The sequence below is a fragment of the Bubalus kerabau genome, chromosome 13, assembly GCF_029407905.1.
Source record: "Bubalus kerabau isolate K-KA32 ecotype Philippines breed swamp buffalo chromosome 13, PCC_UOA_SB_1v2, whole genome shotgun sequence".
Classification (NCBI taxonomy): Eukaryota; Metazoa; Chordata; class Mammalia; order Artiodactyla; family Bovidae; genus Bubalus; species Bubalus kerabau.
The window spans coordinates 31,871,773-31,899,565 of record NC_073636.1 but is presented as its reverse complement, the minus strand read 5'-3'; the positions used below and the strand labels follow the sequence as shown (position 1 = coordinate 31,899,565).

The 27,793-nt window shown below is 40.9% G+C and overlaps 1 protein-coding gene across 1 annotated transcript in view; it reads left to right on the top strand.

Moving 5' to 3' along the window:
* The first annotated feature begins 2,462 nt into the window (after positions 1–2,462).
* CUBN (cubilin) overlaps positions 2,463–27,793 on the top strand; it is a 260,122-nt gene continuing 234,791 nt past the window's right edge. The window contains exons 1-13 of the mRNA XM_055543913.1: positions 2,463–2,765; positions 3,165–3,294; positions 4,213–4,308; positions 4,854–4,892; positions 7,946–8,047; positions 8,677–8,780; positions 18,201–18,327; positions 19,268–19,430; positions 21,228–21,359; positions 22,218–22,313; positions 24,175–24,293; positions 24,721–24,907; positions 26,519–26,631. Of these exons, the coding sequence (XP_055399888.1) occupies positions 2,653–2,765; positions 3,165–3,294; positions 4,213–4,308; positions 4,854–4,892; positions 7,946–8,047; positions 8,677–8,780; positions 18,201–18,327; positions 19,268–19,430; positions 21,228–21,359; positions 22,218–22,313; positions 24,175–24,293; positions 24,721–24,907; positions 26,519–26,631 (1,521 nt within the window). The 5' untranslated portion in view covers positions 2,463–2,652. The remainder of the gene's footprint in view (positions 2,766–3,164; positions 3,295–4,212; positions 4,309–4,853; positions 4,893–7,945; positions 8,048–8,676; positions 8,781–18,200; positions 18,328–19,267; positions 19,431–21,227; positions 21,360–22,217; positions 22,314–24,174; positions 24,294–24,720; positions 24,908–26,518; positions 26,632–27,793) is intronic.

The following is a 27,793-nucleotide window of genomic DNA, read 5'->3' as shown; positions in this document are numbered from 1 at the left end:
TCTCAGCTAGAGTTGAGCAGGTGAACCGGATATAAAATTCCCTAACACATCATCCAAAGTCAGTCAGACCTTGAAAGAATATTTCTTTTCTTTCTAGCATGAGAGACAATTAAGAATTGGGTGACTAGACTCAGAGTAGAGAAATTATCTTGACTTTGTTTTAGTATGCACATTAGTAAAACAGGAAAATCCTGTTTAAAAAAATGAAGTTCTTTTTGAAATATGCTGGAGACATCTTTTATTGCTCTAAGAGATAGGCTGAATGCAGTGACCGTTAAGAAAATAGAATCATGAAAATAGTTACATTATGTTCAAAGTTCAGAGTTAGAATGGTCCTTTATGTTGAAATATTCTAACACATCCTATTTTATCCTGTTATTAAAGTTGACAACTATTTCATAGTCAAGATTTCCCCCCACCCCTACACCAAATTGTTAAGCTTTTAAGCAAACTTCGAACTAATTTAACTTAAAAAAAAATGTATCCAACTTGCAATACCATTGTTGTATGACACCCATTTCTTAAATAACAAAAGAACAAAGAACTAACTCATCATTTGACCTCCAGTATCACCTAAAGAAAGTAGCAACTTGCAGCTATTTTTGCTTTTTTTGTTCTTTTGATTGAATAGAACAGGTATAAGACATGTTTCATCTCTCCATAATATCAAGCTGCAGAGCTTATTTAAAGGAGTAATTTTTAAGCTCAGTGGCATTCCATACATTCCATACATTCACACTGTTGTGCAACCATCACCACTATCTGTCTCCAGAACTTTTTTTCATCTTTCCAAAGTGAAACTCTGTATCTGTTAAACAATATCTCACCATTCTCCCTACCCTCAGCCCTAGAAACCACCACTCTACTTTCTGTTTCTATGAATCTTACCACTTTCGGTTCTTCATATGAGTGGAATACTTTGGCTACCTCATGCGAAGAGTTGACTCATTGGAAAAGACCCTGATGCTGGGAGGGATTGGGGGCAGGAGGAGAAGGGGACGACAGAGGATGAGATGGCTGGATGGCATCACCGACTCGATGGACGTGAGTTTGGGTGAATTCCGGGAGTTGGTGATAGATAGGGAGGCCTGGTGTGCTGCCCTTCATGGGGTTGCAAAGAGTCAGACATGACTGAGCGACTGAACTGAACTGAACTGGCTTATTTCACTTAGCATAATGTCTTCAAGATTCATCCACATTGTAGCATGTCAGAGTTTCCTTCCTTTTAAGGACGAATAATATTCCATTATATATATGTAACACATTCTGTTTTCCATTCAGATCTGTCAGTGAACATTTGGATGGACATTTGGCTTGCTTCCATGTTTTGGCTGTTGTAAATAATGAGCTATTAACACAGTTGTACCAATACCTCTTTGAGTCCCTGTTTTCAATTATTATAGCCAGAAGTAGAATTGCTAGATCATCATTCTAGGGCTTCCCAGGTGGTGTTAGTGATAAACCTGCCTACCAATGTTGAGACTCAGGTTCAATCCCTGGGTTGGGAAGATCCCTTGGAGGAGGGCATGGCAACCCACTCCAGTATTCTTGCCTGGAGAGGAGCCTGGCAGGCTACAGTTCATAGTGTTGTGAAGAAGTGACTTAGTACACATGCATGGTCATTCTATGTTTAATTTTTTGAGGAACTGTCATAGTGTTTTATAGTGACTATATCATTTTACATTCTCACCAGCAGTATACCAGGGTCCTAATTTTTTCACATTCTTGCCCAATATTTGTTATTTTTTGCTTTTGTGTGACAGTAGCCATCCTGTGAGTGTGAAATGTTATCTCACTATGGTTTTGATTTGTATTCCCCTAGTGATAAATGACACTGAGCCATCTTTTCATGTGCTGTCTGGCCATTTGTGTATCTTTTCAGAAGCAATGTTGATCTTCTTTGCCCACTGTTTAATAGGGTTACTTACTTTGTGCTGTTAAGTTGTGGGATTCTCTGTATTCTGCATATTAACCTCTTAATCGTATATATGATTTGCAAAGTTTTCACATTTTTAAGTTGCCTTTTCATGATCGATAGTGTCTTTTAATATATAAAAGTTTTTCACTTTGAAATAGTCCCACATACCAATTTTTTTTCTCTTTTGTTGTTTCTACTTTTGGTGTCATATCCAAGAAATCATTGTGGAATCCAAAATCATGAAGATTTTCCCCTATGTTTTTTCCTAAGAATGTCATGGTTTTAGCTCTTATATTTAGGTAGGTATTTGATTCATTTTGTATTATTTTTTTCTATATAATGTCAAGTCTGGGTCCAACTTCATTCTTTTACATGTGGATATCCAATAGTTCCCAAAAGCATTTGTTGAAAGCCAGTCACTTCTTAAGCAAGGAGAGTTTTAGTGGATGTTTCCAAAGCCATTTGCTACTGTTTCAAAGGTCAGATAGGTAATGATTAAGTTGTGCATCACTTAGAGGTAGATTTTGACCTCTCACAAGTTGAAGAGTATTGAAGATCTAAGATCATTTACATCCCTCAGGAAGAAAAAAATAACGTAGGCTTCCAGGGCAAAGAAGAAAGGACTAGAAAGTGTGGGACAATCCACAGGTCAGAGTACAGTTCTCCGGACTCCCACGCTTGGCTGGGAGAGCAGCCTCCCTGCTTCCTGACAACCCAGGAGGCTGGTGAGGAACATGTCCTCACTTTTTCTTGGGAGTTTGGTTATTTTATTGACGTTTGCTGCATCATACAGTGAAGATGGAGGACTTGCGCTGCAGAGACAAAAAAGAAATATTGACCTCCAACAGTAAGTACACACGTGGATCATTTCTGCTGATGGACTTGGGTGGTTCCTCATCAGTTTTCACAAATAACCAGATAAGCAAAGGTATAATTTTTCTAAAGAAAAAAGATGATTTTAAAAACAAATCAGGAAAAACAGATGAGTTGATGTATGGAAGTACCTTTTTATACACAAACTCTTCATTTATCCCTTGGCAAATTAGGCAAGGATGCAGTTACTAGGAGGCATATCCAGGAAATTTGCCAAGAAAGAAATGACAAGTGAGCAGGGAGAATTCAGCTGAGATGACCACAAAGCAAAAGTATATGCAGTCCATAGCTACTGAGTGAGAAACTTTGTTCTCTAGACTTAAAAAACTGCATGTGATAATTACTGATGCATTCTCTGGCTTGGATTATGTAGGCCTCGAATGACAGCAGAGAGGGGAAACTTGGTGTTTCTTACTGGATCAGCTCAAAACATTGAATTTAGAACTGGATCCCTGGGGAGAATTAAATTAAATGATGAGGATGTCGGCGAGTGTTTCCATCAGGTAATACACTGGAAACATACTGAAGTAGTTTTGTTTATTCATACTGAAAAGGCCTATGTTGATCTGCACTTTCTTGAGCACAGGGAACATGATTGAGGTGAAACAATTCCATGTAGGAAACAGTGCCCTGGGGTTAATGATGGGTACGGGACATAGCGCTAGCAGGAGGTGGCTCACTGTGTGGACTTATGTACTCCAGCCCAGAGAAGGTGCAGAGGGTGATACTGGGGCTGCTTCACAAGGGGACCAAGGATGGAGGGCGACCACAGAAAGATGTAGATGCGATCAGTTTATATTTGCCACGGAACAGAATTGGCCAGTTATCCTCTCCTGCTTACTGACTGTTTTCAGTGCTCATTGTTTGTTACGTCATACAGGTCTATCAGTCATCACGTTAGGAGCTAGCATTTAGAGCTCATTATGAACTCTGCGCTGTGCTCAGCACTTTATGTGTATTATCTCATCTAACCCTCATGGCTGCCTATGAGGTGGGCTTTATCGCTACCCCATCTGTAAGGGAGATAGAGGAACCGTCCCTACAGCACCTCAGCAATGTATCCAAGGACATACATTAAATGGCTGAGCCAAGATTTAAAACCCAAACAGTCTCCTTCTAAGTCAGGCCTCTAAACTGTTTTTATGGGGAAAAAAATGCAAACAGAAAATTCCTTGATACCTTATTACTGAAAGGGTAAATGGAATTATGCCATGGCTATTTTAGTCTGATGTTTATTATAAATGGTATTGTTCTGTTTTTGTTTTTGTTTTTTTTAATAATAATGGCAAGGTCTTAGGGCTTGAAATAGAATACTACCCAAATTTCAACATTTTATTCTTATATACGTAATTTTTTCACTAGCATTCTCTTCCTCCTTCTCTTCTCCCTTCGTTTTCTTCTCCTTTTTTAAAAAAAATCAGATCCAGAAAAACAAAGATGATATTACAAACTTAAAAAGAAGTACAGTCGGTCTGCCTCAAAATATTTCTAATCAAATCCATCAGCTTGATTCCAAGGTAAGTCTGACATCCACATCCTTGGGACAAATGGGTTCTCCTTAATTCAACTTTGTAAGTAATCATTTTGCAGAAGATATACCAATTTTGTATCCTCCTTAAAAATGTAGTGTTTTAATTATGGACTTTTTGGTTAAATGACACAGCCCTAATGGAGAAGGTAGAGGTGTGATGGGCAGAGGTTGGAAATCCTGTGACAAGAGCTTGCAGCATAAGTTGGCTCTGCTCACGTTCTGAAAGCCACCTCCTTATTGATGAGGTGGATGGGTCACCATCGCTCAGGAAAATTCCCAGGGTCACCATGCACAGACAGTCAATGAATCAACTTATCATTGTGTTGTACTTCTGTTTTAAAAATATCCATGCAATGGAAGAGAGAAGGAAGGAAGGGAAGCCTGGAGGGGAGAGAAAAGAGGAGGGGAAAGGCAATTAGACAAGGAGCAAACAGATGAAGTGAAGGCACTAGGGAAACAGGTAACAGAGTAACATGGCACACAACGTGCCTTTGCAGCGGCTAATGGATGTTTTCTCTTCCCAACTGCTAGATTGCGGATCTTGAGAGAAAACTCCAAAGCTTACAGCAGGTGAGTCCTACAACTACTAGACAGCCAGCGTCTTTCACTGAAAATACACTAGAATCACTGATGGAGCTGGTATTCTTTTTTTTTTTTTTTTTAATTTAATTTATTTATTTTGGCTGTGCTGGGTCTTTGTTGCTGCATGGGCTTTTCTCTAGTTGCGGGGAGCTGGAGGCTACTCTCTAGTTGTGGTGTGCAGACTTCTCGCTTTGATGGCTTCTCTTGTTGCAGAGCTAGGGCTCTAGGGTGTGAGGGCTTCAGAAGTCATGGCACATGGGCTTAGCTGCATGTGCCATGGCATGTGGCATGTGGGAATCTTCCTAGACCAGGGATCGAATCTGTGTGTCCTGCATTGGCGGGCAGATCCTTTACCACTGAGCCACCAGGGAAGTCCAAATAGAGCTGGTATCCTTAAGGTGAATGGATGATCAATATCAAGGGCTTTGCTCTTCACATAATTTAATTCTTATCACAATCAAAAACAGTTTTTTATGGGCATGTAGTCCATGGAGTCACTAAGAGTTGGACACAACTGAGCGACTTCACTTTAACTTTTCACTTTCATGCAATGGAGAGGGAAATGGCAACCCAGTCCGGTGTTCTTGCCTTGAGAATCCCAGGGAGGGGGGAGCCTGGTGGGTTACCGTCTATGGGGTCGCACAGAGTCGGACACGGCTGAACTGACTTAGCAGCAGCAGCAGCAGTTGATTTGCAATGTTATGTTAGTTTCTGCCATACAGCAAAGTGAATCAGTTGTATATGTGTATATATACTCTTTTTTAGATTCTTTTCCCATTTAGGCCATTACAGAGTATTGAGTAGAATTCTCTGTGCTATATAGTAGGTCTTTATTAGCTATCTATTTTATATATATTAATAACAGTGTGTATATGTCAATCCCAATACCCATCTTTCCCTCCTGGTAACCATAAGATTGTTTTCTTCATCTGTGAGTCTATTTCTGATTTGTAAGTAAGGTCATTTAATTCTCATCACACATCATGCTTCCCAGGACACATGAGGAAAGTGAGTCTCAGAGAGATGAAGCTCACTGAGCACGTGAAGTCCTCTGACTCTCAGTTCGGCTGTCCATGTGCTCTTCCTCTTTGCTATCACTTTTTTAACCATGTAATGTCAGGCTTAAGTGTGCTGGAGCTGGTCAGCTAGTGACCACCCAACTTGCTTATTCTGGTATCCAGGACTCAGTTTTCAAAGGGCTCACGTTTTCTCTAACATTGAACTTAGAGTCTAGGCTGTATCTCAGAATATTCCAGATCTTCTTAAAAGTATATCTGCTGGTGATTAAATTTGAACAATTTCTTAGAATAAACCATCCATAACTTTGCTGCATGCTTGTAATTTTAGACTTCTCATCCCTTTTGTAGGGAGCTGATATTTTTAAGACTTTCAAGGGAGCCATAACCTTCCACACAGAGAAATGCATAGAAAGTCCCCATGTTTTAAATTTTGAATAAAAGTAAGAGGATTCCAGGTTCAGAGTCCCTGCTCTCATATTCTTGGTCTGTTCTTGATTATTCTTCAAATGTCCTCTACTCTGTTGTTTTAATTTTGGTGGACAAGTTTGCACATTCCTTTTCCTGGCTTTGATAAGAAATTGCCCTTTCTGCCTTTATCTTCTTAGAGAGTAGTTGAATAAATGAAAATGAGCAAGACAAACAGTAGTTCTCAGTCTCCTAGAGTGTTTTTTTATTCCTGCCAAAGGTCAAGAACTGGAGGCCATAGTCCAGTTAGCTGGGACTGGCCTCCCTCTGCCCATCCCCCCAGGAAGAGTGTTCAGTGACTCTGGAGTAGAAACGCCTCCATGCCTTTGGATGCCTAAAGTCCCATAGTTTCTACTGTCTTTCTACTGACTGCTCGCTGACTATTTACTGCTGGGTCCCCATGGGCTTCTGAGCTTTTAATCCCCAGCCAATGTTGTCTTACATGCCAGAAAAACCTCCAGTGAGTTTGTGGTTAATTTTCTTAACAGTGTCCTATGATGAACAGGACTAATTGTGGTACTGGCACAGAGAGAGACAGAAAAATGGAAGAAAACAGAGTCCAGAAGGAGACCCCCAAATGTATGGGCACCTGACTTATCACAAAGGTGGAGAGAGAATGGGCTTTGCTCCACATGGTGCTGAGTCAGCTTGCCATTCTTTGCTCTGTTTCATCTGCAAACAGAGGGAACAGACTTGATTCTCTCTCCAAGAAAATCAAATACTTCACCAAATATTTTTCAAAAATGTAAAGAATAATTTGCTCCATTTTAATTTTTAAAACCGAGAATTAGACTAACATTAGGTGAAATTAATGGGATAGCTGTCCTTGCATAATCACTTGTCCTCTCTAAAGATGTTTTCTCTGCCCCAAAGGCATTTCAAAGCTTACAAGGTGGGAACTAGTAGCTAACCCAGGGTAGGATTCCCCAGGTTCCATAGACAAAGGCAGGTCTCTGTGTATGACTCTGGTCTGAAAGCAGTCATGTGAGCATGAGGCTGGAGGGTGTATTTAAGCCTCAGGCCACATTTCCTACAAAGGGTCTTGGAGTGAAAAGAGTTCAGTTATCTTAACCCAGGGGAGAAGTGTGGGGGCAGCAAAGATGATCATATTTCAAATGCTTATCTGGAGGTATCAAAGAGAAGAACAACAGCAAAGGAACCGGAATTTCCGTTTTATTTTCTTAGTACAATAGGAATTTCCGTGTGGCTCCCACACCCACATCTTGACTCTTGCCACCATCATACGTTTGTCAGGTGAACAGTGTTTTTTCAGAGAGCAGAGTGAGAACTCTTGCCCCTCACTTTTGCCTCACCCATCCGTGGTTAAATGCATGTTAGTAGTGAAGGAATATGGATAGGGCTTGATAATAGTCAACACTTTTTGGTTTCTCAGAAGAGAGTTGACAGGAAGAAGCATTTACATAATGGATTTAAAGTCTGGAGGAAGACCCCTCCCTCCCCCCCACCGGCCAGGAGTAAAATGTGGTTTGGTGTACACACCTGCTCTAAAACATGGAAAGTATGACTGTCTCGCTGACCATCCTGTCTTTGTTTCAGACACTGGACAGGAAAGTTTGCAGCAGCAATCCCTGCCAGCATGGCGGAACCTGCCTCAACCTCCCCGATTCCTTTTTTTGTATGTGTCCATCACAGTGGAAGGTGAGTCACCTAGTCCTTGGTTAAAAATAATGATGAGTCAGCATCAGTGGTTTGCTTGGAATCCTCCAGACCTATTTAATTCTCCATCCAAAGTTTCTAGGATTCTGTGGTCTCCTGAGTCAGAATGAATGACACCAGGTATGCCAAGATGCGAATAGCGGCCAGCATGATTCTGTCACCATTGAATCCTGAGCTATCTTAAGTGGGGATTTGCTGGACTAGATGCTACATGCTGTTCTGGCCAGCATGAATTGAAATTGCTCAGCATAACTAAATGAATCTTAATGTAGCCTGTGCATTTTCCTGCCTTTTTCTATTAATAATGAAAACATTCCTGACATGCGCATCCAGAAGAAATTGAGTGACTATTTCTAGGCAGAGCTCCACAGTAAGATGAAGAGTAGTCCACATAAGGATTCTTCTCCTGTGACTGGTATGATCTATGAAGAGCTCTTTGGCTCTGTTAGGCCACACCTGAGTTGTAGAGGAAGGGTGGCTGGAGATGAGTTTTAATTTTATCATATTTAGCCTTACTGTCTGTTTGTAAATCCTTGAACATGCTGTGTGACTGTTGGCCCAGATGCCTTTGCAACCTGTGGCACCTGACTTCGTGCTTTATCTAAACGCAGGGTCCTCTGTGCTCTGTTGATGTTAATGAATGTGAGATTTACTCAGGGACACCCCTGGGCTGCCAGAATGGAGCCACATGTATAAACACAGCAGGGAGTTACAGGTAACTTTTTTCTTTCCTTTCCTTTTTTTTTTTTAACCAATAAACATTTATTTTTCATACTCACAGGTCTGCATATCAGCTATGGGGGCTCCACCTCAGTTTGGTTTGGCCTGTGGGTCTCTTTCTTACACCAGGGCTAGAGGTACCCCAGGCTGCTGGAGGAATGTCCTTCTTAAGTCCAAGGTCAAAAGCCCCCAGAGAGTTGAACAGAAATGTGTAAAATCTCCTAGAGCTATGCCTCCAAACTCGATGTCCCTTTTGCCTGCTTGTTGTTGTTTAAATTAGGGTGTGTTTTTGAAGGACTAAGACACCCCCTGGTTAAGAGTATCCAAGGTTAAGTGCCTGTATTACCAGCAAAACTAGCTGTTTTCTAGGGAAGTCACACGGTATTTATCTAACATACACAGAGCTGTTTCCTTAGGTGGAGAAAACCTCGTGTGACCTCAACTCTCACCCCATGAAGAAACCTGTTCTCTGAGGATCAGGAAGGAGGCCCCCATGGCTAGTGTAGAGTGAGGATGGCCCGGGGCAAGATAAGGCAGAGGGGTTAGTAGGAGTCAAAGCTTCGAAGGGATGGCCATGGGCGAGCCTCATGTAGAAGAGGGACAGCCTGCCCCCTCTCCCCTCCCCCACCACCCCCACATTCAGTAGCTGAGAGAGCTGATAGATACAGTCAGGACTTCTCCATTCAAGTACTGTGCACAATGTCCACCATAACCAGAGCGGGGTGAACCGAGGTTTTCTTCACGTGGATAATCCTCATTGTCTTTGTTCAATTAGTCATCAGGCCCCTCACCACAATCTCCCTGCTCCCATCCGCCATCTTTTCTTCTGATTGACCGTCACAGGGCTCATCCGCCGCATTCTCCTGCTCAAATCACGCATCGCCCTCCGCAGGAAAACTGCCCTTCTCTTACAAAGCTGACCTGGGCATCACAGTGCCTCCATGTTCCCATCAAACTCTAGGAATATTGGTCTGTAAAGTGACACTGACTGATGTATTGTCTTGTTAAGCAATCAAGTCCAAAACCGTATGGCAGATCAATAACAAACTTCAGTTTCTGTAGTTCCTTAAAATCACTTAAAAAAAAAAACTCTAGACATTGTCTTTCCGCATATTTTGGTGGGTCTCCTATATTCTGTGATTATTAAGAGATAAAGAAATGGGTTCTGTTGTGACAGAATCTCTGTGTTTTCTCTCACTGGAATCAAGAGCAGCTATTCACTCTCTTCCAGTATCCTTGCTGTCCTATTCTTCAGTTCCCTTGTAACAACCCATTCTGTCCTTCCCAGCAAAAAAGAGTGCAGGAATTTTGTTTTTGACCTTGTCATTTATTAGCACACTACATTCTTAAAAAGCAACCACAATCTTTCTCTTTTATTGTTGTTCCTTTAATTCTTTTACTATGATCTTAAAAGTTTTTCCTCATTGCAAGTTACAAATTTAACTTATCCCGGCTTTTGGTGGATACGTCTTTCAGTTTCAATATCCTGCACATTGTACATCTCTGATGTCAATGAAGTATTACGTTATTAAAGAGCTTTTTGCTCTCCAAATTGTATTTCTCCTTTAAAAGAATCCCCTGATCCCTGTTTTGATAAATACTCAAGCTTGGATCCAGAATGCAAGTCTAATCTTTCAGTACCTGATTTCTATTTATGAGCATTTATTAATGAAAAGTGCTGCTTGGAGATAACACTGGCAAATGATTCCTAGCATGGATCGTTCCCACGTTCCTGACATCAAGGAATGTCCTGGAGATTAGTTCTCACTCTCTCTCCCTTTATCATCCCTGTCTTCTGGAGTCTTGCAAGCTAGCAAAATAACAAACGTGCATCAGGGAGGAAAGATCCATAGATCAAGACAAAATTGTTTTTCCTTCCAGGACAAATTTGCCTTTTTACCACTGAAAAATGGCAATGAAAAGAAAGGTTAAAATTTTTGTTGTTGTTTTTTGTTTTCTTGACATGGTATGTGGCATCTTAGTACCCCAACCAGGGATCAAACCCATCCTCCCTGCAGTGGAAGCTTGGAGTTTTAACTGCTGGACTGCCAGGGAAGTCATGAAAAGAAAATTTTTAACACAATTATTTCCTGCATGTCAGAGGTTAATTTTTCCAGATAGAAATGAGAAGGAAGGAGGGAGGAAGGGAGGGAGAGAGAGAGAGAAGTGCACATGAGCAAGCGAGTGAGCAAGAGAGAAAGAACAATTTTACTTGTTGAGAGTTGCCTAAATGGCAGATTAAACTTGGTAGAGGAGTACTGAATTATTCTCTCTTGCACCATCCTATCAGAGAAAACCAAGGACTGATTGTGCTGACTATGGAAATGATTTGGGTTTCTAGTTTCTGCCCGCCACAGGTTCCCTGGAGGGCATTAGGGAGCACAGTGTTTAATCTGGTTTCTTCTTGCGGTGGGGATAGTGTGTGAAGCCTCAAGAATTCCAGCTGATTATCTCTGACCTGAATACTCTCATTCAGGCATATGGTGAAGACTTTTTGAAGGAATAAAAGAAAATAGAAATGTATATATAAGCGTGAGACTGAAAGGTTGTTTTGTGGAATCTATGTGGAATGAAACAGAGCCCTTTGATACTTTCTCGAGTTCTGTTCATTATGGGAGGTTAAGTCTTTGTTAATCAGTAGCTTCCTTGAGATTAGAAACTCCTTCAGGAAACTTCTGGGAACAGTTGCTGAAGACAGACTTGAGCCCTTGTTGAATAATCTGCAGTGGGCAGTTTGCTCTGGATTTTGCAGCCTCCTTCAGTCCCTAACTCTTGGAATCCATTACTTGTGGGAGACAAAGGAATCTTTATTTAAAGGGATTAGTAACTTTTTTTGGTAAAGACCTTCAAAAGATAGTGAAGTGAAGTGAAATCACTCAGTCATGTCCGACTCTTTGCGACCCCATGGACTGTAGCCCACCAGGCTCCTCCGTCCATGGGATTCTCCAGAAAAGAATACTGGAGTGGGTTGCCATTTCCTTCTCCAGGGGATCTTCCCAACCCAGGGATCGAACCCAGGTCTCCTGCATTGCAGGCAGACACTTTAACCTCTGAGCCACCAGGGAAGTTCGAAAGATAAAGCACTATGCAAATACTAGTTCACTGAAAGCCATTCCACAGAAAAATTTCTGATAAAAATTCTCTTATTTTTTTAAACTTTTGATTTTATTTTGGAGTATAGCTAATTAACAATGTTGTGATAGTTTCAGGTGGACAGCAAAGGGACTCAGACATTTACATGTACTCAGCCATGTACATGTATCCATTCTCCCCCTAAACTAAAAATTGATTTTTGGAATCATGAGAATACAGCAAGGACAACCACTGTCTGTTTCCTCCAATTCCTGGGGCTCCCAATCTTTTTCCAAGTGCTCAGGCAGCTAACCAATAATATTTTGCCACTGCTCAATATGTTTTTAACCTCTTTATTCTGAAGAATTGATTCTTACTGTTTCCTGCTGACTGTGGGTTTAAAACAGCCCATGGGATCCACATTTGCCTGCATGGATGGTGCATGTTATATACTTCCAGCTCAGATCTAGAAGGCTTTATAGAAAAAAAGAAGTTAAATTTGTTGTTTGTTTTTTCTCCAGGAACACAATGGTGATTATCATATTTTATTTTACTTATTTTCATTTTTATCACTAGTGGGTTTTAAAATAGACAGAGCTTAAACGATGAGAATCATCTGATTTTAGCTCAGATGGGATGGAGTTAGATATTAAGCATATGACCTCTTTTAGTTAGTCAGTTATATTAATATTGAACCATGGACTGTAACACAAGTTAAACTATGACCATGCAAGTATGTGTGACCTCGTCTCAATGGCCAAATGTACTTGCAGTGTTTTTCAAGACAGAACCACCCCCCCCACCTTTTTTTCTACTGGAACCAAATCAGCAATAGAAAGTCATTACAAAAGTTACTTCTTCTGTTCAGTTCAGTTCAGTCGCTCAGTCGTGTCCGACTCTTTGTGACCCCATGAATCGCAGCACTCCAGGCCTCCCTGTCCATCACCAACTCCCAGAGTTCACTCAAACTCACATCCATCGAGTCGGTGATGCCATCCAGCCATCTCATCCTCTGTCGTCCCCTTCTCCTCCTGCCCCCAATCCCTCCCAGCATCAGAGTCTTTTCCAATGAGTCAACTCTTTGCATGAGGTGGCCAAAGTATTGGAGTTTCAGCTTTAGCATCATTCCTTCCAAAGAAAACCCAGGGCTGATCTCCTTCAGAATGGACTGGTTGGATCTCCTTGCAGTCCAAGGGACTCTCAAGAGTCTTCTCCAACACCACAGTTCAAAAGCATCAATTCTTCGGCGCTCAGCCTTCTTCACAGTCCAACTCCCACATCCATACATGACCACAGGAAAAACCATAGCCTTGACTAGATGAACCTTTGTTGGCAAAGTAGTGTCTCTGCTTTTGAATATGCTATCTAGGTTGGTCATAACTTTCCTTCCAAGGAATAAGCATCTTTTAATTTCATGGCTGTAGTCACCACATGCAGTGATTTTGGAGCCCAAAAAAATAAAGTCTAACACTGCTTCCACTGTTTCCCCATCTATTTCCCATGAAGTGATGGGACTGGATGCCATGATCTTCGTTTTCTGAATGTTGAGCTTTAAGCCAACTTTTTCACTCTCCACTTTCACTTTCATCAAGAGACTTTTGAGTTCCTCTTCACTTTCTGCCATAAGGGTGGTGTCATCTGCATATCTGAGGTTATTGATATTTCTCCCGCTAATCTTGATTCCAGCTTGTGTTTCTTCCAGTCCAGAGTTTCTCATGATGTACTCTGCATATAAGTTAAATAAGCAGGGTGACAATATACTGCCTTGACGTACTCCTTTTCCTATTTGGAACCAGTCTGTTGTTCCATGTCCAGTTCTAACTGTTGCTTCCTGACCTGCATACAAATTTCTCAAGAAGCAGATCAGGTGGTCTGGTATTCCCATCTCTTGAAGAATTTTCCACAGTTTATTGTGATCCACACAGTCAAAGGCTTTGGCATAGTCAATAAAGCAGAAATAGGTGTTTTTCTGGAACTCTCTTGCTTTTTCTGTGATCCAGCGGATGTTGGCAATTTGATCTCTGGTTCCTCTGCCTTTTCTAAAACCAGCTTGAACATCAGGGAGTTCATGGTTCACATATTGCTGAAGCCTGGCTTGGAGAATTTTGAGCATTACTTTACTAGCATGTGAGATGAGTGCAATTGTGCGGTAGTTTCAGCATTCTTTGGCATTGCCTTTCTTTGGGATTGGAATGAAAACTGACCTTTTCCAGTCCTGTGGCCACTGCTGAGTTTTCCAAATTTGCTGGCATATTGAGTGTAGCACTTTCATAGCATCATCTTTCAGGATTTGAAATAGCTCAACTGGAATTCCATCACCTCCACTAGCTTTGTTCATAGCGATGCTTTCTAAGACCCACTTGACTTCACAAGAGGACATAAAATTCACTACTCTGTTTCTTTAAGGGCGTATCTAGACACCTTGAGAATTTATTAATACATTTTGCATGTGAACACTGTTGTGTTAAAGGATATATAAAAAGGGAAAGTATTCAACTAACTCTCCCTTTCAGAAGGTGGGAATGTGATGTGGAAAAACAGTAGTACAGAAGTAACACTGTCTTAGGTGTAAATTTATCTTCTGCCAATTGCTAATCCCGTGCCTTGGGCAATTTGAACCATGCCAATAAAATGGGATTAAAAATGCTTGTCTTTAAGTATCATAGTGAGGAAATTGCTAGTGTACCTGGCTTTCTTCTTCCTTTCAGCTTTCCACTTCTCACCTTGCTGTTGTTGAGTCACTAAATTGTGTCCGACTCAATAAGTTGTGTCTGACTCTTTGCAACCCCATGGACTACAGCACACCAGGCTTTCCTGTCCTTAACTGTCTCCTGAAGTTCGCTCAGATTCATGTCCATTGAGTCGGGGATGCTATCTAACCATCTCATCGTCTGTTACTTCATCACCCTTTCTCCTCTTGCCTCAATCTTTCCCAGCATCAGGGTCTTTTCCAATGAGTTGGCTCTTCACCAAAGTATTGGAGCGTCTCACCTTATCTAAACTTAAATGAGAGAAGTATACTTGTAGCTGTTTAGGGAAACCTGTAGGATTGAAATTTACTCCTCTCCGAATGACAATAGCAAGGGAGAAGGAAAAGAGAGATAAAGAGGGAGGATTTAACTGCAGGTCCTTGAACCCAAATCTCTGCTCAAATCTCTAGTCCTTTTCCAATAATAAAGCATTTAGTGATAAGATAAACACAATTTCCTAAGCACTTCCTGCAGGAAAATGCCTTTAGACCCCAAGGTGAAAATAGAGCTCATAGCTTGACACTATTAATTTACAAGAAATGGAGACAGAGGGAGTTATTATTACATTGTCTCAGGTGAAGAGTTAACAAGTAGCATCAAGATTTAAACCAAGGCTATCCTGTCCTGTGGGGTCTTGAATACTCAGACTTCTCATGCATCAGAGACTCAGAAAGCTAGCAGGAGTTGGTTTAAAGATTAAAAAAAATTATTTTTGGTGAGTGCAGATGCTGGTAAAATAAACTTTTAGCAAGGAAGCCACCAGGATCAAATCCTCACATATGGGAAGAAATGGTCTAAGTCCTATCACCTCCAAGAGTCTAATTAAATTCTCAGAATGTTCTGCATAAGGATGGGAGAGTGAATGAGAAAAGGGAAGAGAATATGAGAGGGGAAGTATGGAAAATGAGAAGAAGATAAATAGCTATGGGTAAGGAATGAGTAATTGAATTCCTTTTTAAGTTTAATCATGTATTGCTATTAATCTCTGACCTTGTCTTAATGAGAAAGGCAACCTTGGAATGTTCAGAAATGTAATTTATTAATGGAACAGCTTTTACTCAATTATGTATTGATGTTGTGAGTTGCAGGGCTTCCCAGGTGGTGCTAATGATAAAGAACCTGCCTGCCAATGCAGGAGACATAAGAGACACGGGCTTGATCCCTGGGTTGGGAAGATCTTCTGGAGAAGAGCATGGCAACTCACTCCAGTACTTTTGCCTCAAGAATCCCATGCACAGAGGAGCCTTGGCAGGCTACAGTCCATAGGGTCACAAAGAGTGGGACATAGCTGAAGCAACTTAGCATGCACACATGTTGTGAATTGCATGGGATATACTTAGGACAAAAAAGTATTTATCTGAAATCCAAATTTTAAGCTAGGCATCCTATATCTTTATTTGCTGGGTCTGGCAACCCTACTTGGTTAGCCTGAATGGTATTCACCACACTCTTAACTCTCCATTTCCAGCCACATTCACTGATCTCTTTTTTCCTTAAAACCTACTCAAAGATGCCACCCAACAGTTGTTTGTGGGGCCTCCATGGCTACACCAAGTTCTGTGCCCAGAGTGAGGCCCCTGGTGCTTCTCCAATAGCCAAACTCTCCTTTCCCTTGCTGCTAGTCACATGTTTGTTTTTACCCATGGATATCAGCTGAGCTTTTTGTGCCTCAACGTGTATTTTTTAAAAAATAATTAATTAATGGCTGTGCTGGGCCTTCCTTGCTGTGCTTTCTCTAGTTGCACCGAATGGGGACTACTCTGTAGCTGCAGTGCGAGGTCTTCTCATTACGGTGGCTTCTCTTGTTGCAGAGCACAGTCTCTAGGCACTCGGGCTTCAGTAGTTGTGGTGCACAGGCTTAGTTGCTCCGAGGCATGTGGGGTCTTCCCAGACCATGGATCCAACCCCGTGTCCCCTGCATTGGCAGGCAGATTCTTAACAGCTGGGGAGAAATCCTCAACACATATCACTAAAAGAGGTTCTTTACCTGGTAGAGTGACCCCTTTTCCAGAACACTCAGAAACTAGTTCACAGTCCATAGCCACACAGGTCCTCGTTCCTTGACTCTGACCCTTGGCCCCAGTGGCTAACGCAGTTCAAGTTAGGCAAACGGTGCCAACCAGACCTGACTCTCACCCCATCAGCTGTGCTCAGATGTGTAAATGAGCTCTGTGACTTCTCTGCCTCTTCCCTTTTCCCCAGCTGCTGTCTCACACCATCCATATTCCTTCTGAAACTGCAGGGTAGATATAAAACTAACTTAGCAACTTTAAGATTGCAATGGTTTAAAACAACTTTTGTTCAGTCACTAAGTCATGTATGACTCTTTGTGACGCCATGAACTGCAACATGCCAGGGTTCCCTGTCTTTCACTATCTCTTGGAGTTTGCTCAAACTCATGTCCATTGAGTCAGTGACGCCATCCAACCATCTCATTCTCTGTCACCCCTCTTCTCCTCCTGCTGTCAATCTTTCCTAGCATCAAGGTCTTTTCCAAAAGAGTCAGCTCTTTGCATCAGGTGGTCAAAGTAGTGGAGCTTCATCTTCAGCATCAGTCCTTCCAGTGGATATTCAGGGTTGATCTCCTTTAGGATTGACTGTCCCTTACTGTCCAAGGGACTCATGAGAGTCTTCTCCAGCACCACAGTTCAAAAGCATCAATTCTTCAGTGCTCAGCTTTCTTTTTGGTCCAACTCTTACATCTGTACATGATTACTGAAAAAACCATAGCTTTGATTATATGGACATTTGTTGGCAAAGTGATATCTCTGCTTTTTAACATACTGTCTAGATTTGTCATAGCTTTTCCTCCAAGGAGCAAGCCTTGCTTGTTTGATTATTACTGAATTGAAATCTTAGGACAAAACAGCTAGGCTAGCTTGAAAGTGAAAGTGAAGTCACTCAGTCGTGTCAGACTCTTTGCAACCCCATGGACAGTAACCTACCAGGCTCCGCAGTCCATGGGATTTTCGAGGCAAGAATACTGGAGTGGGCTGCCATTTCCTTCTCCAGGGGATCTATCTTAGGTGTTATGTAATAAATACATCTTGTGAGTGGCTATGTAAGAACTGTTACTATGTTAACTTATCTCTTATGGAGAGAAGAAATGTGGCCTTTGCAATATGATTATCATCATCAAAGAGTCTGAGATGTGGATATACCACTGCACATGGGGTTATACAAATCTAGAGGATATTCGAGAATTTACCCATTTGGTCAAGGCCACCTGTGCTCACTGGAGGAGCCAGCTGGGTGGCCGATGAATGGACACGATGATCCCTACCATCCTGAATGAACTCTATCCCCCTTAGTTCATAGCTGTCTGACCTTTGATAGTGCTGTTTGACCTGATAGCAAAAGAATTTATAGAGGTAGTTGTGCCCTCTCATCTCGTATCTGAGATGACAGCACATTTACTCAATCTGCCACTTCAAGAGGAGCAGAGTGACTTTCTTCTAAGACTCCAGCCAGTAAATCTGGTTTTCTGGTTTATGATTCTACGTGCATATCACTGACCTGCAATCAGAATTATTGTTAATGTTTTAACTGATGCTAAGAAACAGGTCCTGAGTTGTGCTTTGTGTGACCAACAGTTGTCTCTGCTCACCTGAGACCCACGGCCCCCAGTGTGCATCCAAATATGATGACTGTGCGGGGGGTTCCAAGGCGCGCTGCGTGCACGGCATCTGCGAGGATCTGGTCCGAGTGAAGGCTGGAGAGGTGGGTCCCTTGCAGAGCGGGCCCCCTCAGGGATGGCGGGGGAGGCTGTATTAGTTCCTCATTCTCTGTAGCTGTGTGTGTACACACAGGACCCTGTGGGGCTGCAGAGGGGAGTCACGTCCTGCCCTTCAGCTGGGCTCAGATGAGGAAGGTGATGAGGGTTGTCCATAAGAAAGCAGAAAATGGATCCAGAGGCTGATTTCATTAAATTACTCATGTTTTTATTATTTGCCCATGACTCTCGCTGTGAGACATGATCTTCTCTTGGCCTTGTGAGTTTTAACAATGACTAGATGTGGAAACACAAAAGTCCTGCCCTTGTTTGTGACATTCAGTTTTAAGGAGCCTGCATTTGTCCTGGCCCCAGAGCCCCTTTGAGTCCACTTCTCTAAGTATCCCTTGTGCTGACCTTAATTCCTGGCCTAGAGGTCATCCAGCCCTGGCCCAGTTGGCCCTCCTTGAGACCTTCAGGTATTTATTTTTACTTGTGGTTGTTGTTGTTGTTTTTTCCCTGCCTATGTAATGGAAAATGGTTCCCTTCCAGCCACAGTGGAAGGGTAGCGTGTGTGACCTTCAAAAAGGAAAAAACAGAATTGATTTTCCAAGGTCTGTGACTACATGGATGTTTTTCCCTCTAAAAGCAGCTGAGCTGATTGACTTTAATTATATTGACTTACAGCTCTTGATTGTTGTTGCTTTTTTCCAGGCATCTTTGGGGGCAAATTATAGGTTTCCCTAACTCTGAAATAAAGCCATTTCTCTTTTTGCATGGTCTGGTCTAAATGCTTAATCATGTGGGAAGAAAAGAGAAGCCACTCGGTTGGTCTCATGGAAATGCACATTAGAAGAGGAATCAGTTGCAGGCTCAGTGAGATTTTTCAAAGGCTTTTCTTGCTCATCCTCCTGACTGCCTGCTTTCACACCTTTGTCGCTCCTCCAGCCCGAGTACAGCTGCATCTGTGATGCTGGGTGGAAGGCCCCGTCGAACAGCACGGCCTGTACGCTGGATGTAGATGAGTGCAACCTCTGGCCTGCACCTTGCTCAGAACTTGTGCGGTGTTTCAACACCCCAGGATCCTTCTATTGTGGGGCCTGCCCCACAGGTATGTGGGTGTGTCCCCTCCTGGGCTCAGGTGCCAGGCTCCCCATGCCAGTCAAGCAAGATGGCAGGACCAATTTCCTTTCACTGCCGAGGAATAAGAAAGCTGTTTTCAGGATGCCTTCCAATCCAGTTTCATGTCCCATTTCACTAGATCCCACTTCAGACCATCTAACTACTGTAGCAGTTTAATGAAAGAAATGGGTGGTTTGTCCCAAAGAGTGGTAAAGTTAAATGGCACAGCCAGGATTAGCTGTAGAGTTTGGGAGGTCAGTCATTTTATTGCTGTGGTCATGATCTTGATTAAATTTGAGATCAAAAGACACGTGCTCTGGTCCCACCTTTCATACAAGCCAGCTGTTTGTAAACTTGGGCAAATTGTTTGATCTCTGAGTGTGTTCACTAGTGAGGGTAAGGGAGCTGGAGAAGGCGAGGTTCGGAAAAAGAATGAGACTGGCACTTTACAGGAACAGATCACCTTTAATGAGGCGAGAAGGGGCAGCAGTCAGATTAGTGAGCTGCTGCACTAACCCAAGAAAACAGTAAGTATATATAGGCATATATGTGGAAATCTACTGTCTTAAGGGGGCCTATTCTTCTCCAAGGTTGTTCAGAGTATTTCTCTTAAATGGCTGGGGCAAGGAATTCTGGAGATTGGCCAGAGGTTGGGAGCTGGGTGTAATCAACCTTAATGTCCATTTTTTTTTCTTTGGGTGAGAGAGTTCTTTGTTTTGCATAGAATGGTGGGGAGGACCCAGAGGGGAGTTTTAACTCCAGGCTATTTTGAGCCCAGTAACTTTCCTTCAACTAGAGTCTAGTCAGAGAAGGCAATCGCACCCCACTCCAGTACTCTTGCCTGGAAAATCCCATGGACAGAGGACCCTGGTAGGCTGCAGTCCATGAGGTCGCTAAGAGTCAGACACGACTGAGCGACTTCACTTTCACTTTTCACTTTCATGCATTGGAGAAGGAAATGGCAACCCACTCCAGTATTCTTGCCTGGAGAATCCCAGGGACAGGGGAGCCTGGTGGGCTGCCGTCTATGGGGTCACATAGAGTCGGACACGACTGAAGCGACTTAGCAGCAGCAGCAGCAGAGTCTAGTAGTCCTCACCTGGGTGTGTCATCGGAAAACCCTGTGTCTCTCTCCTCTTCTACCTTTTCCTTCATTTATACAGACACACAGACCAATACGCAGGTTTTAAGAAAAATTGTTTCCCCAAACTGTGATCATAGTTCTGCATACATTTCTAAAATTCGATATTTCCATTAAAATATATATGGGAAAATCCTTCAGTGTGTGCACATATTACTAAAAATAGCTTTTAGCATCCATTGGTATAGATGAGTCATAGTATATTCAGTATATGTCACTGTGGACCATTAAGAGGTTTTTTTTTTCCCCATTAAACAATGCTGTGGTAGACTTACCTGCATCTTTATAAATGATAAACTGACAGTTTATCTGCTGTCAGATAAAACCTGATGATAATTTTATCATTGTAGAATGAGTTTTCAGAAGTGGAATTGTTAGTCAAAAGTTATGTATTTTAAAATCTTTAATGAACACGGCTAGATCTGTTTCCAAATTAGGTTTAATTAATCTAACTTCTGACTCTTAATAGCATATAAGACTACCCGATGTGCCCAACTCTTTGCCAGAATTTGATTATAAGTATTTAAATCAGCTTTTGCCAGTCTGAAAGGTAGAACATATACCATTTTAACCTATGTTTCTTTACATAGTTAAGCAGGTTTTTACGTGTTTTTAACTAACTTTTCAAACCTTCTGTTTTTCTAGGCTGGCAAGGAAATGGATACATTTGCGAAGATATCAATGAATGCGAGATAAACAATGGCGGCTGTTCTGTGGCTCCTCTTGTGGAGTGTATAAATACACGTGGATCTTACTACTGTCATTCATGTCCACCAGGTGCTACACCAAATTTCCTGATACCGTTACACATACAACGTGCATTTAAAACAGGATCTTGTGTTCCATTGTAAATATGACTTATATCTAAGGAAGCAAGCTGAATAGTGCAAAAAGTTTGACTTCTGGATCCAGGATACATTAGTATGTGTTATAAAAAAGAAAGAAAAGTTACTTTGTATATCAATGGAAAACAATAAGCCTTTACCAACTGTGGGATGGCCTCTTGAAATAATGAAGAACTTGACAGGTTTTGTCTGTGGATCACAGATGTATTGTTCCCACAGTTTATTAATATAATGGATTCATGAGATGTTTTCCATATAAAGTTTACTAAATACCAGACCTAATGAAAGGCATATCATACACATGCATTTCCTTTCTCTTCCAGAAAGAAGTCATGACTCCTATTTTCTAATCTAAATTGAGTTACTATCTAAGAAGTTCAGGGAGTTCTAAGGGGCAAACTGAAACCCTGTATATTTTATTAACATGAAACAGCAGTACTTTGGACTTTTAGAATAATTCAGCTCAAAGCTTTGAAGTCACTGTGGTTGAAAAATGTCACTTCCTTAGAGTCAGCACTTTCTAAGTCTCTCCATTGTTTTCATATCTTTTAATTTTTATTTTTGTCATTAGAAATAACCCTGAACATTGTTTCCAAAATTAAGTGCCTAATTCTTGTCCATTTTCTTAACTGTGTAATTTTATTTATGACATATTTTATTTACATTTTCTATTTTGATTATGGAAGATCTCTGGTTGGTCTGGGTCTTGATATTTGATTCTCAGATCAGGATTCTTCTTCTTGCATGTTGCTGACATTGTTTTTCACTTGCCTGCTCTTGCTGTGCTCAGGGTATCTGGGCGATGGGAGAGTCTGCACGCTCATAGACCGCTGCTCGGTCAATAACGGAGGCTGCCACCCACAGGCGTCATGCTCCTCGGCTCTAGGTAATGACTCATCTCTCCCTCTGGTTTGGGGTATTTTAGGATGACCTTCTAAAGCAAATCAACCTTTTAAAATCAAACTCCTCCATTTCCAAAATTCTTACTTTGGTCTTCAAACCAAATATCAATCCATGTTATAAAACTATACAATTGGATTTTTTATGATCTGCTCTAGTTTTTGCAAGTTTTTCCCAAGATAATTAAGCCAGCAGATAGATGCATGACTGTATTCCAGCAGCAAGGTGAAGAGGATAAAGGAAGAACATGTCAGTTGTCTCTAAGGACTACCCTTTCTGGGCCTTTGGCCTGACTGAGTGAGGTGGCTAAGTGTGGCTGCAAGGAAGGTTGGGAAATATAGTCTTTATTCCAGGTGCCCACACCCTCAGTTAAAATAGAGTTCCTAAAAAGTAAATAAATTAATAAAGAGTTCCCTACTAAGAAAGGAAAAAAATGGATCCAGGGCAAAAACCTTCAGGGTCTGCAGTGTTGCATAAAAGCTTCACCTACTAAAACTTTAAAAATACATGCATATTACTAAACATTTTTTTCAAGAATAAATAATTTATTTGCTTATCAATGGTCTGTACAAATATACATTTACCCCACCCTTGACAATAATAGGTACTACAGTGAGTTTTCATTTTCATCAATTTTATAGGCAAAAATTGCCTTCTCATTATTTTAATTTTGACTAAGTCAAAAAACTTTGATTAGTACTAATTAAATAATGAAAAATTTCATATATTTCCTAGCCATTTAATTTTATTAAGGTCCTTTGTTCATCTGCTATCTTACTGATCTGTGAAATTTCCTTTTGTACTATGAGGATATTATTTCATTATTTTATATTTTATATATATTTTTCTTGGCATGCGGTTTTTATTTTAATTTTATGATAGTGTTTTCTATTTAGAAGTCTAAAATTTTTAGGTGGTCAAAAAGGTAAATCTTTTATTTTAGCATTTCTCCTCTTAGAATTTGGCCTTCCCTACCAAAGTCTTTGAAAGTCAAGTATTGACACATGGTCCTTCTTACTTTCATTTATTTTTAATATTAAAATATTTGATCTTTTCAGGATTTATTTTTATCTATAGCATCAAATAAAAATCTAGTTTGATGTTTTTGTCCAAATAGGTGTCTCCAACTCCATTTATTGAATTATATATCATATCTCATGCTATTTCAAAATACTGCCTTTATTTTACTAACTTGTCATATATATGCACATGTCACATATATCTCACATATATATGAGAGAATATGAATGCGTATGTATGCACATATTAAATATATATGTATGACTATTTAAGTGTTTGTTAAATGATTAACAGCCTACTGAAGTGGTTAGGAGTTGAATTCTAGAAGATTGCACTTTATTTTTCCCTTGGCTCTACCATGTTCTAGCTATGGGTCTGTGATCAAGGCACTTAATCTCTCTGTGCTTTGTCTTCATCCATAAACGGAGGTTTTATAATAGTATGTATTTCTAGGGCTCAGTATGTGTACAGATACCATCATTGCAGGAATGCTCTTTCCTGCTGCCAACCCCTCCCTGATAGGAAACTCCCTTTCCCCTTGCTGGGCCTCACATTTTTTTTTTACAACTCAGAACTATGACATATGGACTGACAGCACCAGTGTCAATCTGTAAATGAAGTATTGATAATGTGTGCTGTCTTTCTTAGTCTTAAGATTAAAAACTAGGGGAAAAAAAGATTCTAAATCTTTTCATCTCACACTTTGTCTGCCCCAGGGTATGCGCAGACGTTGAGGATTCCTTATCTAGACCACAGAGCCTGAGTTTCGTTCCCGGGCCTGAGTGAAGGAGACCTGCACTTACATTTCCATTTCTATTTCCAAACAGGTTCCTTACCTCTTTGCACTTGTCTTCCGGGATATACTGGAAATGGTTATGGGCCAAATGGATGTGTGCAACTCAATAATATTTGCCTGAGTCAGCCCTGTGTAAATGGACAATGCATTGTGAGTCCTTTGTTCTTCCTAAGGGAACTGAGTGCTGGAGAATAAATTTAGTTCCCTTCTGTGCAATATGTTTTCTATGATTTATGAGTTTTAAGGTAATGATTCAAGCTTAAGATAAAGAGTTGTCAATAGCTTTCAGATAAAAGGTAGGTAATGACTTAAGTTCCCAGGAAAAACCAATGAGTTCATTTTTTTCTCTCAGTGATTTACAAAGCAGTAAAACAAAAACTACAATTTGACCCAAATACATCTAATTTCTTATTCTTTGGAATTAATATTTAAATGAATTAGTAGTTAGGCTCCTGGAAGATGCTTGTGGTTCAAAACCTTCTTGAAATACATAGCATGCTGTTCTTTATTACTTAGGTTGGGTCATGATTACTGTCTGTCTCTCCATTCTGTGACATGGTGTTTCTTTTTTCCTTAGGAAACAGTCTCTGGTTATGTTTGTAAGTGTGAATCGGGCTGGACTGGTGTCAACTGCACAGAAAACATCAATGAGTGTCTGAGCAACCCCTGTCTGAATGGGGGAACGTGTGTGGACGGCGTTAATGCTTTCAGTTGTGAATGCACACATTTCTGGACTGGATTTCTCTGTCACATTCCCCAGGAAGGTACACTCAGCATCTCTTATGCCACAGATGCTCACAGTTTAGCAGTGTCATCCTTGAGTGAGCCCTGCTGTAGCTTTTCCGCTGAACAACCTGCTTTCATGTTCTGCTGCTCAAAGGCTTAGAACTAAGTCTTCCCTTGCAGAAATGGTTTGAAATTCACAAGGTAAGATAAGGTAAATTCAACTTAAGCCATACAAATCTTTTCATAAAAGAAAACATTAATATTTTCCATTTTCATAATGTCCCTTTTGAAAGCAAAATATACTAAGTTATTATAGTTTTCTAAAGGAGAGTCTCTATAGCAGCCATTTCATTTCCCTGGAATATTACAGATACTCATGTCACTCTCCTGTTCTAGAGTATACAGTGTCTCCCTTTTGCCTGTTAAATAAAGATCAGGACTAGGTTTTTTTGTTGTTTTTTGTTTGTTTTGTTTGCTTTTCAAATTTAAAATAAAAAAATGTCTTTAGCATACTGAGGAATACAAAAGGAGTATATGTGAAAAATATGTATGTATATATTCTTATAAATATATAAAAGAGCTTTTGCCCTCAAGGAGTTTAGTTGTGGAATAAAGACATTTAAAATTAAAATGACATAAAAGAGTAAATTATAGCACAAAGAAGACAACCTTTGGATTCTGCATTTCTGAGTTTTTCAGATTCTCCATTTAGTAGCCACAGTCTCAAGGGAGTAGCTTAATTTCCGAACTTCAGTTTTCTTATTTATAAAATGGAGAAAACCATGTATATCTCCAAATACCAAATGAAGGTACTGAAGGTTACTAGATAACATGCAAATCATCTAGTGAAATGAGAGTTAATATTACACTGTGAATGAACCTGGAAGACTTTTTCAGTCATCCTCCACAATCAAGCCTCACCCTAACCATCTAACCTTTTCTTCACTAGTTCCCTAAAAATATGCCCTTTCAAGCCAGATAGCTTTCCTTATCTCCTGATGCCATGTGCCACCACATTTCTGCTGTGTTCCTTTATTTGGAAAATTTCTCTTCCCAAACCTCTCCAAAATCCTGCATTGCTTCCGATTAGAATGTATCTGTCCCCAAGGAAGGCTTTGTATTCAGCCTTCTCCATAAAACTCTTCTGACCGCTCCGCCTGTCCCTCATTCCTCCTAATTTTGAAAGCCTCAGCACATCTACTGAGGCTTTATTGTGTGTTTAGGACTCTAGTAGACCCTGTGGAAAAATAAGGAAACAGACAATAAAATAATCTCCACCTACTTTCAGCTTTTCTTCCAGTTGAGGAGACAAGGTTGATATGGCAGAGGGGAGACAGGAATTAAAGATACGAATTAAATTGTGTGCGGTCAGGTGTCACAGACACAGAGGGAATGAGGGCCAGAGGAAACACTGAGAGGCAGGGAAACTCAGGTGGAGATGAGGACACGTAAGCTGGACTCTGAGCACAAGGTGGGACTTGAGTAGATGCTGAAGGAAGAAGGAGACTAATGAGAAGAAAGAATGGCAGGTTTTGTTTCAACATGAATTACTCAGACTCTCTAAAGGCTTCAGAGGCAGAGTGGGAGTTGCTTGGCCTCTTCCTTCCCAGAGTCTGTGTAAAGCACAGTTAACTTCTTTTCCTCTGCAGTGTGTGGAGAGTCCCTCTCGGGGATGAATGGAAGCTTCAGCTTCGTGAGCCCTGATGTTGCTTATGCTCATGACATTAACTGCTTCTGGGTTATCCACACTGAAGAGGGAAAGGTAAATACAGCGTCTCCCAGCCACACTGTGTTTCATTTATATGTATGCATATGTACTACATGTATATATTACATTATTTTACATATAATGATAATTCAACCATCACATATTGAGGACCTTGGGCAAGCTCTGGGAGATGGTGAGGGACAGGGAAGCCTGGCATGCTTCAGTCCTTGGGGTCACAAAGAGTTGGACACGACTTGGCAATTGAACAACAACAAAATGTTGAGGACTTTCTAAGTATCAGGCTTTGGGCTAAGTATTTTGTATACCTTTCTCAAAAACTTACACTAACTTTTTTAATTGAAGTATTGGTATCCTCATTTGTGTAGATGAAATAATGGAAACTATGAGAAGCTAAGTAATTGGGAAAGCTTCCATTCATCCCCGAGAGGGACTCTCCACACACTGCAGAGGAAACAAAGTTGAACTGTGCACTTTGCAGTGTTTTTAAAAACACTCTTTATCTGGTAATTGGACTAGTTGGATTTTAAAGCCAAGTTTGTCTTTCAAAGCCTGTGCTTTGTCCAGTACAGACATGTCTTTACGTGGGTTGGCTGACGGCAAGTCAGCCATTTGTAAAGTCATATTGTTACCAAACTGGTAGTGATCATTCAATGTTAGGTTGATCATTATGCCAAAATGGGGACTGCTGTTAAGAAGGTTTCCTTATCCAAGTCTTCTCTGACAGCACACTCTCCAAGTGTGCTATGTTCATTGCTTTACATATGTTTAATTATTGCGTTTTAACTCCCATCACCTCATTTACCCTTGAGCAGCTGAGACATCTGTCCAGGGGTGTGAGGTCTTTAAGTGGCCTGGGACCTGAACCCAGGCCGTTTGACTCCAGTGACTGGACTGCTGTGCAAATGGTCTTCAGATTAAGATCCTAGCCCAAGGTTTTTAGTGCTTTTATCTCCAGCATTACTCAGACTTTTCCAAATATTTATTTCTCAACCAACTCATGGACTCATTAAATTAAAGTTGCATATCTGACTAGCTAAGGCTTTCCCTTGAAATACTATTAACTTTTCCCAGCAAACTAATGTTGCAGAGGTCATTGTCAAGGTTAGAAATATTTTTTCCCTTGAGCAAGGATTCTTTGGGGTCTGGTGATCCCACAATAGAGTAAACTCCAAAGTTGGTCTCCCATTGGGTATGT